The 11,083-nt window shown below is 43.7% G+C and overlaps 3 protein-coding genes across 3 annotated transcripts; 2 read left to right on the top strand and 1 right to left on the bottom strand.

Annotated features, from left to right (window-relative positions):
• Positions 1 to 7,125: 7,125 nt before the first annotated feature.
• On the top strand, positions 7,126 to 7,497 carry LOC145400005 (histone H2A). Its single transcript, XM_080272504.1, has one exon. It carries the CDS (start codon positions 7,126 to 7,128, stop codon positions 7,495 to 7,497), a length of 372 nt encoding a protein of 123 aa, XP_080128630.1.
• A 1,859-nt stretch (positions 7,498 to 9,356) lies between these two features.
• LOC145400004 (histone H4) lies at positions 9,357 to 9,668 on the bottom strand. Its single transcript, XM_080272503.1, has one exon. The coding sequence runs from the start codon at positions 9,666 to 9,668 to the stop codon at positions 9,357 to 9,359; it is 312 nt and encodes a 103-aa protein (XP_080128629.1).
• Positions 9,669 to 10,090: 422 nt separating this feature from the next.
• Positions 10,091 to 10,501, top strand: LOC145400003 (histone H3). Its single transcript, XM_080272502.1, has one exon. The coding sequence runs from the start codon at positions 10,091 to 10,093 to the stop codon at positions 10,499 to 10,501; it is 411 nt and encodes a 136-aa protein (XP_080128628.1).
• The last annotated feature ends 582 nt before the right edge of the window (positions 10,502 to 11,083 follow it).

Genomic DNA, 11,083 nt, shown 5'->3' with positions numbered 1-11,083 from the left:
AAAACAACGTAAGAGAATATCTAATCAACAACCACGACAGACTAACTCCATATCACTCAGCAGACCCAGCCAGACTAGATTCTGACACAATCTTTACCTCCCCCATCACGGAAGGAGAAATTACTGCCATCATAAAAAACATGAAAAAAACCTGCCCAGGAGAAACCGGAGTCAATAAAACTATTCTATCCAACCTCCCCAGCATAGCTAAAGAAACTCTGCGAAACATATTTAATGCAACCATCTCAGCTGGATATTTCCCAGACAAGTTTAAAGAAGCAACAATAAAGCTAATCCCTAAAAAGAATAAAAATCCTCATCTAGTAGAAAACCACAGACCAATATCTCTATTAGAAGTCCCTGGAAAAATCCTAGAACGAATAATTAACAACAGACTAAGAATACACCTAGAAAGCAATGACTTATACAACACAAACCAATATGGGTTCCGATTTCACAGAGGCACCACACATGCTATCGCTGTCGCAACAGAACACATTGCAATAAACAAAGCCAACAAGGGTCAGTGTCACGTGGTCCTCAGGGACATCACAAAAGCCTTCGACAAGGTGTGGCACCTCGGTCTTAAACTCAAACTCCTCCACCTCAACCTTCCTACAATTACTGAGAAAATCCTATGCGATTTTTTAGATGATAGGAAAGCCAAAATTAAGATAAAAAATTACACTGGTGCCAGCTTTGCCCTGGGTTGTGGTGTCCCCCAGGGGAGTGTCTTATCCCCAACTCTTTTCACCATCTTCACAAGTAACACCCCTCAAGCAACACACGGCATAAATATCAGTTATGCCGACGATATTACCCAGATCGTAAACTACCCAGGCCCATCAAGGAACGTTATGAATTCCAGAACCAAACATGAAGCTGAGAAAATAAACGATTATGAAAATCAGTGGAAAATACGAACAAACATTAATAAATTTTCAGTAATTCAACTAGCAAACAAAAGAAAAGAGCCACTAATAATTAATGACGAATTAATTGAATTTAAAGAGGAAGGGAAAATACTAGGTCTCAAGATCAACTCAACAGGCTATCTCGCCAGCACAAATGACAGGAGACAAAAAGCCACTGGAGCACTCAGTCGATTATACAGATTCAAAGACATGCCAATAAAAATTAAAACCCACCTAGTCAAAGCACTTGTTCTTCCCATCCTCGAATATCCACCCATCCCTACACACACCTTCAGCTACACTCAACTAAGGAAACTACAAACAATCCAAAATAAGGCTCTCCGATTTGCAACCAACCAACACTACCCCTACACCTTAACTACAGAACAAATACATACAATCACCAAAACCAAACCCTTGAATATTAAAGTACACAACCAAGCCAAAAAAATATGGGGAAAAATCGAAGAATTTGATAACGAAACGTACAACACCTTAAAAAACATCACTGAGGAAAGGAACCTCATCTTACACAAATGGTTCCCAAGCAGCCTTAAAACCATAGCAGAAAACCCAGACCCTGCCCCCATCTACTAAAACTCCCACCAGAACTACAATCCCAGCCCGACCTAACTCCCGCTAGCGAGTCCTGCATCTCACAACGACCCACATCCCATACACTCCCTATGAAACTCTACGGGAACGAAATGAACTCAAACAAATTACCCAAACAGTACCCGCATCTACCAACAAACACTGACAAGTGTCCACATAAGACTGCAATACTGTTACTAGTCGCCAACAAACCACCCGACATCACCCACAAAAAACAACGGAACATTTAGCTAGCTAGCTAGTTATACAAACAAGCAAATAAAACAAAATTAACAAATACAGCAAATAAAAACACAAATAAAATTATTAAACAAATAAACAATCAAATGAATAAATAAATAAACAAAGAAACTATTAACCTAACGAACCACTAAAAAAAAAAAAAAAAAGCAAGGTGGCCAGCCCACCATCTTTCCACTCCTCCTTCCTTCCTCCTTTCCCACTTTCCCTTCCCCTCCACACGACCTTCCTTCCCCCCCTTCCTATAAAAAAAAAAAAAAAAAAAAAAAAAAAAATAACGGGGACGCACCGCATTTACCAACCCAAGGAGCCGAGAGCATATTAGCTACAACGAGCATTGAGCTAATAAATTACAACATGCACTTATTGTTCCAACAAGCATGAACAGAGCTCTACATAGTCATCCACACTCGTGATATACACGAAAACCAGCCAAACCAAGTGACTTCATACATTCAACCGTTTCCCACTTTCAAACTCATTCCTCTTAAACTTTTCTTACTGGCCTGGCCATAGAGTCCCTACCGTATCCCGAACCGAACCCTGACGCTATATGCTTGACGGGGCCTCTTAGAAGAGGTGGGGAGGGAGAAGGAAAGGGTGGCAAACCGCTGGATAGAGTTAGGTTAGGCAACCCAAATAGGGAAGACTCAGGGTCACCTGAAGGTCCTCTCTACGACGCTCACTAGTGAGTGGGAGAGATTGCCTTCAGGCTAGGAGCACACCATGGGTTAGGCAGGCGGCCAGAAACACACACCCACTGACTCCATGATGGCTAGGATAAAATTTAAACACGATCTCCCTAACAGCAGAGAAACCAAACTCAAACTTTTAGAAATCGCCGCTCCCACATTAGCTAAGATCACAGCCATACACCCATGCAATGATGGGTTAATAATCATAACTTCTGAAGACAAAGATATAGACCTCCTGCTACGGCATGAGAACAAGTACCCAGTGGAGAAACTCCAGGATTTACACCTCTCATACCAACAGAACTGAGATGCAAGAGGACCATAATCTGCCACCGTCTAGATGACTTCATCTTCGAAAACGAGGAAGATGACATAAAAGAAGAACTCCAAAGGCTGCAGGACTGGGCAAAAATAGCCAAAATCACCAAATTTCCAAACAAAAACAACAGGAAAATAAACACACTAAAGGTGGAATTTGAGGATGTGAAGATGGCTGAAAAGGCAGAAGAAGGTCTCCTACTGTTCTCTATGTCTGTGGGAAGGAACCAGATCACTAGAGAGACCTTTACCCCAATCATCACCTGCTTCAAGTGCTACCAGGTAGAGGACCACACAACCAAAGACTGCCCCAAGCCCAACGACTACAAGGCTTGCTCAGAATGTGGATCACACGACCACACCTGGAGGCAATGCACAACAAGAACAAAAAAATGCCTCAACTGTGGCGAAAATCACCGCACTCTTGCAATGAGATGCAAGATTAGGAAAGAGGCAATAAAAGGAAAAGGAAGAAGAAATCAAGAAGACAAACAAAACTAAGCAAAACAAAGTCTATGCTGACATTGCAAAGACAGCAGCTACACAAGCCACCAGCAACATCTCTGCCAACCCACTATTCAGCAACAACCACACTTTGGCTAAGTACATGATGTGCCTGTTCAATGCTCATCTGCAGAACGCCGTAGCACCTGGCACATTTAACCAAAAACTAAACTTATACCTCACTGCTAACAACCTGCCAACTATGAACTTCCCAGACGAACAGCCATCGGCAGCAATCATCAAAACTATTATGCCAGTCAGTGAAATTATGCAGGAAGCTGCGACCCAACAACCAGACAACGAGGAGCTAAATACCTCTACTGAATCTGAGGAATCAGACTCATCATCCAATGCAGATGACGGCTCAGACACAGAAATCCCAGAAACAACCACAGGTGAAGATGTTGCAGAACACCAGCAAGAACCAATCTCAGAGCCACTTACACGATACACCAGATCCACAAATCCCACCCACCAACCAGAAAAGCGTCACGACCAGCAGCACTCAGACTCTAGACAACTTGCCAATGCCATCAAAGAAAAAGCCAGTGAAGTGCTCAACCCCCCCACAGCAACAAATCAAGCAACCAAAAATAAACACCTCTCTCAACCCCGAACAAAACGGCCCAAACACTAAGAATAATACAACATAATGTCCTCAACTGGAGGGTAAGGAAACACACCCTAAACAACACTTACACACACATAGACCCCCACATAATCCTTCTCAATAGCCATGGGGTTAAATCTGACGAACAGCTAAAAATTCCAGGGTATAGAGTATACAAATCTAACAGACACGAAAGAATCACGGATGGGACAGCAATCGCAGTCAAGCACAATATACAACACAGAATACTTGACGACTTCCTCACCAACACACTTGCAGTAGAAATACAAACGCAAACAGGAATCATCTTACTTGCCACAGATTACATCCCACCTAGCAGACCTTTCATTCCCACGCCAGACTATATCACACTCTTTAGAAGAAACACACCAGTCTATCTCTTTGGGGATCTAAACGCACATCACAGAACATTTGGATACAGAGACACAAATGTAGTAGGATCTCAGTTACACCAACTAATTCTTGACAGAACAATACAACACATAGGACCACACTTCCCCACATTCCTCTCACCCAACTCCAGCCACAACACCAGACATAATATTATCTAACTATAACACCTACCACAACATACATATCAAACAAGGACCCCTAACAACTAGCGATCATATTCCCATAATCGCAGACATCTCAACCTATCCACTCTATTCGCCTTGCAGGCCAAGACCTAACTTCACTGCTGCTGACTGGGAAAATTTTCAAAGACACATAGATACACACCTCCCGGAAATAACACACCTACAATACGCTACGTCCACTGAGCTGGACAACATAATACACTCATGGTACACCGTCATCAAGCAAGCCATAACACTACACATCCCAATAACACGAAATAAACCGTTAGCAGGATACACACCTAGCCAAGAAACACAAAACATCATAGCACAATTCAATGCACTCAGACAACACGCACAGACAAACGGATGGACCAGACAACACTACACAACATACAAAGCACTGCAGCTCCAACTACACAGGACATTACATACAGAACACACAGAGACATGGGCAAACATAATGCAAAACCTCTCACACATATACAAGAAGCCAGAAATTTTTGGAGGAAAATTAGGTCTCTATCTGGAAATAACAACAACGAACCCCCTTACATGTTCAACTCCCAAAAATGAAAAAGTATACTCTAACCCTAGCAAAGAAGCCCTGCTAAAAGACATCTGGGAAAGAGATATTTACAGAGGAACAACCTAGGAGAGGCCCCCTCCCCCAGACAAGAGCATACAGTTAACCAGTTCCTCACATTACACTAGGACATAACCACACCATACACCACTGCAGACCCAACACGTCTAAATCAAAACTCATTCATTACACGCCCAATCACAAACACAGAAATCACAAACATTATCAGCCAAAATGAAGAAGACATGCCCAGGCGAAAGTGGGCTCAATAAAACTATCTTAAAAAACCTCCCAGATTCAGCCATTCACCTGCTAACCCACATACTAAATGCAACACTCTCAGCAGGATATTTCCCTACCAAATTTAAACACTCTACACTGAAATTCATCCCCAAAGCTGATAAAGATCCTCGCCACCCACAAAATCACCAGACCAATATCTCTCCTAGAAGTGCCTGGAAAAATCTTAGAGAAGGAGTAATTAACAACAGATTAAGAATACACACAGAAACAGAAGACATAAACAATCCCTATCAATACGGTTTCCGTATCGGTAGGAGCACAACACAAGCCCTGGCAATCATGAATGAACAAATTGCCATCAACAAAGCAGACGGAGGACAATGCCATGTAGTACTAAGAGACATAACCAAAGCTTTTGACAAGGTCTGGCACCCGGGAATGAAGTACAGAATCTTGCACTTGGGACTCCCTGTCGTACTGGAGAAGATGCTCTGCAATTTTCCTAGACGACAGGGGTGCAAGTGTGAGGGTCGGTTCTTTCTTGGGTGACAGATTCAGTCTCAGCTGTGGAGTCCCTCAGGGCAGTGTCCTATCCCCAACACTCTTTACTTTATACACAAAAGATATTCCCCCTCCAGACAAAGGACTGAACATAAGCTATGCTGATGATATAACACAAATCATCCCCTATAGGGGCAAATCAAAAAATATGATCAGCAGGCAAACTAAGAGAGAAATAGAACTAATCAATAACTTCGAAGAAAAATGGAAAATAAAAACAAACACGAATAAATTCACGGTGATAGCATTAGGTTCAAGACTAAACATCCCAATCAACATCAATAACGAACCCATAGAATTCAAAAACTCAGGGAAAATGTTGGGACTGAAAATCACCAAGAATGGATACACAGACAACATCAAAGACAGAAAGGGCAAGGCCATCCACGCCCTATCTAAACTTTTTAGATTTAGGGAGTTACCAATAAGAACAAAAATACACTTGATAAAAGCGCTTGTTCTCCCAGTATTAGACTACCCTCCAATTCCTACTCATACACTGAGTAAAACACAAGTACTACAACTTCAAAGAGTACAAAATAAAGCCATAAGATTTGCTACAAACACTAGATATCCCTACACACACAATACTCAAGAGCTACATGAAATGACCAACATAGAACCGATAAACGTACGCCTCCACAAACAAGCCAAGAAAATCTGGCGAAAAATAGAGGACAGAGACAGAGAAACTTTTAATAAACTGCAACAACAGCTTGCAAACACTATAAACATTAACAGAAACTTTCCCAGTAGCCTAAGCCTACTACACCTAGAGCCACAACCCATTTACACTTAGCTAGCTGGCTTCCAACACAACACACACCAAAATAATAAATAAATAAATAAAACAAATAAATGAAATAAAATAAATAAATAAATAAAATAATAATAATAATAATCAATAAAAATAAAATGAAAAGAATAAAAATAAATAAATAAACCAAACAAAAACAAAAATAATAAATAAATAAATAAACAAACAAATTACACAAAAATATAAATAAATAAATAAATAAACACAAATTCATAATCAAACAAAACATAGAGACAATGAACAAAAACACAAAAGATAGCAAGGTGGTCAGCCCACCAACTGTTATTCTCGGACTTTCCTTCTGTTTTTCTCACTATTTCCTTACCCCTCCCCTCCTTATTTCCCCCTCTATCTAAAAAAAAAAAAAAAAAAAAAAAAAAAAACAAACGGGCCGGGGACGCATTAGTCTTCTCCTGAAGGTCCTACTACTCCAGCAGCAGCAGCATGTCCGGACGTGGCAAGGGAGGCAAGGTGAAGGGAAAGTCCAAGTCCCGATCTAGCAGGGCTGGGCTCCAGTTCCCCGTCGGCAGGATCCACCGTCTCCTTCGTAAAGGCAATTACGCCGAGCGTGTGGGTGCTGGTGCTCCCGTCTACTTGGCTGCAGTCATGGAGTACCTAGCAGCTGAAGTGCTTGAGCTGGCTGGCAACGCAGCCCGTGACAACAAGAAGACTCGTATCATTCCCCGTCACCTGCAGTTGGCTATCCGCAATGATGAGGAGCTCAACAAGCTCCTCTCTGGCGTCACCATCGCCCAGGGAGGTGTCCTGCCTAACATCCAGGCTGTGCTGCTCCCCAAGAAGACGGAGAAGAAGTAAACGCTTCCAAGAAATCCTTCTTCTTCTTCACCTCCATCGGCTCCTTTAGGAGCCACATTCGTTTCTTGAGAGAGAATAGACTTTGGCATTGCCCAACAGCATCATCATCATCATCATCTTTGGGTATGGATGAATGTGTTGGTATACTGTATGTTTGTGTATGTGCCTATAACGTGGTATGTGTTGAATGCTGGCATGTGTCTGTGGCTATATTTACGTTCGGTTGCATGTAAGAAGCTACTGACATCAGTGAAGGTGGAGTAATAATAATAATAATAATAATAATATTATTATTCCCACTACTACATAGAGTCTTGTCCCGTTCCCAACTGCACCTGCATAATACTGTCCTGTATAATTATGCCTCCTAACTGCCTGGCCGGGTGGATGAATGAAAACATAGGTGATGATGATGATGATGATGGCTATTCTCCCACCATCGAAGGAATGGACAAAGTCGTTCAGTGGCAGAGGATATGGTGATGTATACAACAGTATATATATATATATATATATATATATATATATATATATATATATATATATATATATATATATTAGTCGTGTGGTGACGACCATTGTGGATTTAACACCCCCAAATAAGAGCAATAATGAAGAAAATACTTATCATTCATTTCTCTCGTCATTATGAGTAGTATTGCAACAACTAGTTACTACACAATCAAAAACCACCACTACCACCACCATCTATTCATCCATCCATCCATTCATTCATTCATTCATCATCATCATCATCATCATCATCATCATCAAAGATTAATAATAATAATCAGCAGCACCACCACCACCACCCATCGAACTGGGAGCTCCGGTGAACGCCTGATTAGTGAAACTGTTGGGAGGCGAGTGTCAGCCACCTTGTCAGCCACCTCTTCTATATAATGCACTAGCGGTCGTGCAAGTACCAATCGGATCCATTTAAATTTGATTTCAGGCCTCAGCGGTTGATGCAATGCTTGTACGATGGGTGATTGGTGGGTTTTGGTACTTAGAGAAAACGGCCGTGACAGCGACAAATTCAAGGGATAACTTGTTCATATGCAGACATTCTGTCTGTCTAACACTTAGGCATTCATATCATGCACCGTTTGTGGTGCCTCACCGACGTGACTGACTGTGTCTTCTTTACTCTAGGTGCATCCTTCAAGTGTGCTGCTGCTGCTCGTGCATATGAAGGCAGAAATACCTTGGATTAGTGGGATTTGCCTTCACGATTTACGGAGGCGACTCCCGGAGCACAGCAGAGGAGATGCTCTCGCAACAGGATGGAAATTGCCCTGATAGGTATGGAGAAAGCTTTCCTGAAATGGGGGTGGGGGGGGGAGTAGACCAGAGGAACAGAGAAAGCAATGGCCCAGCAAAATAAGTGATAATGTATATGTATGCAGACGTCCATTTAAATTAGAAGATGTAGTAGCCAAATTGACAGTTGCCTAATCCCCCCCCCCACCTTTTTTTTTTTTTTTTTTTTTTAACTGCCAGACAGAGAGAGAGAGAGAGAGAGAGAGAGAGAGAGAGAGGTTTGGTATGGTTCAGTTAGGTTATGGTTGGTTTGGTTTGGTTATGTTAGGTGTGGTAAGAGTTGGTCGGGTTGCATTACATGTTTTCATATCTGTTACATTAAAAGAAAGAGAGAGAGAGAGAGAGAGAGAGAGAGAGAGAAAATGGTGCTACCTAACCTGCTCAACGTCTGCATTTACTTATACTACTATGCCTTCATTCATTCTCTTTCACAGAAATTAGGTGTGGACCTCTAAAAGAGGTCCGGGGGTTGCTGTTTATTGTGTGCTTTGCCGTGGCCAGGTGGAATAGTGCCATGCAGTTATGCACGCAGCCTCTTAGCCGCCGAAGCCGTAAAGGGTGCGCCCTTGCCTCTTCAGGGCGTACACCACGTCCATCGCGGTCACGGTCTTACGCTTGGCGTGCTCAGTGTAGGTGACAGCATCGCGAATCACGTTCTCGAGGAACACCTTGAGAACACCGCGGGTCTCCTCGTAGATCAGGCCCGAGATACGCTTCACGCCGCCACGACGAGCCAGACGACGGATGGCAGGCTTGGTGATGCCCTGGATGTTGTCACGAAGCACCTTGCGGTGTCGCTTGGCGCCTCCCTTGCCCAGACCCTTGCCGCCTTTGCCTCGACCAGTCATAGTGTCTACAGCTGCTGCTACTGCTCCTCCAGACCCAGTAGTAGTGAGTGTCCACTCCGCTCCCAGCACCAACAATGATGACGACCCCGCTCGCCGACCACCCTTATATAACGCAGTGTCGGTCGTGCAAGTACGAACCTTATCCACCTAACCTCGATTTCAGGCCCAGGCCCAACCCCAGCTCCCAGGAGGCCAATCCTAGAGAGGCGTCGTAGCCAGGTCACGCCACAGGGCATGCCAAATTTTGCAAGCAAACCAGGAATGGCATCGAGAAAGCATGAACAGTAAATCACCGCCATGTACATCACACCCCGACCACTCACACGCCGCCAGTCCGGAGGCAGGCCACATACACAGCCGCTGCCAGGCGCGGCGCGCCAACACTCTCGCTCGTCTCACAGCTCCCTCCTCAGTCGCGCGCCATGGCTCGTACCAAGCAGACTGCACGTAAGTCCACTGGAGGCAAGGCCCCTCGCAAGCAGCTGGCCACCAAAGCCGCTCGCAAGTCCGCCCCTGCCACCGGCGGCGTCAAGAAACCCCACCGTTACAGGCCTGGCACTGTGGCCCTGCGTGAGATCCGTCGCTACCAGAAGAGCACTGAGCTGCTTATAAGGAAGCTGCCATTCCAGCGTCTTGTCCGTGAGATCGCCCAGGACTTCAAGACTGACCTGCGCTTCCAGTCCTCTGCCGTCATGGCTCTGCAGGAGGCGTCTGAGGCCTATTTGGTCGGTCTCTTTGAGGACACCAACCTGTGTGCCATCCACGCCAAGCGTGTAACAATCATGCCTAAGGACATCCAGCTGGCCCGCCGCATCCGTGGCGAGCGCGCCTAAGGCGAGAGGCCCCCCACCTCCATCGAAAGAAATCTCGGCCCTTTTCAGGGCCAAAACCCTTCTTCAAAGAGAGATGATGACAGACCCTCCCTCAGTTTAGGTTTGCATGTATCAGCTCTTGCTTTTCCGCAGCGAAGCATGCTCACACACGATTGAACTCCATTACTTACATACATGCATTCATTTTTTTTCTTTCTTTATTTTATTTATTTATTTTTTTAAACATTTACACTTTCTTTTTTTTGGGGGGGGAGGGGGGAAAACTTGCCTGTTCGTTTATTTCTTTGATTGATCTGTTGTTCACGTCGCATTTTTTGTTGTCGTTATTTGCCAGTTTCGTTTACTTACTCAGCGACTCACTCACGCCCTCATAAAGGTACCCAGGTTTGCACAACGAGAAAGGCATTCCCGCTGCATATTAGCAGATGCTCTCTATCCGTCATGAACGCAAGATGAATCCTTCAGTTACTATGCTGGGGGGGAAAAAAAAAAAAAAAAAAAAAAAAAAAAAAAAAAAAAAGTGAACCTGAACCCATCGATTTTCACCTGCAGTTGTGCGTGTGTATGTATATTTATACTGTA

The sequence above is a fragment of the Coenobita brevimanus genome, chromosome 51 (assembly GCF_032717465.1).
Source record: "Coenobita brevimanus isolate Jiangsu-jjx chromosome 51, ASM3271746v2, whole genome shotgun sequence".
NCBI lineage: Eukaryota > Metazoa > Arthropoda > Malacostraca > Decapoda > Coenobitidae > Coenobita > Coenobita brevimanus.
Note: the sequence above shows the minus strand (reverse complement) of the source record. Positions and strands in the feature narration are given on the sequence as shown.

Coding starts and splice junctions, on each gene's coding strand:
- LOC145400004 (XM_080272503.1), bottom strand. CDS start 9,668: ATGACTGGTCGAGGCAAAGGCGGCAAGGGTCTGGGCAAGGGAGGCGCC.
- LOC145400005 (XM_080272504.1), top strand. CDS start 7,126: ATGTCCGGACGTGGCAAGGGAGGCAAGGTGAAGGGAAAGTCCAAGTCC.
- LOC145400003 (XM_080272502.1), top strand. CDS start 10,091: ATGGCTCGTACCAAGCAGACTGCACGTAAGTCCACTGGAGGCAAGGCC.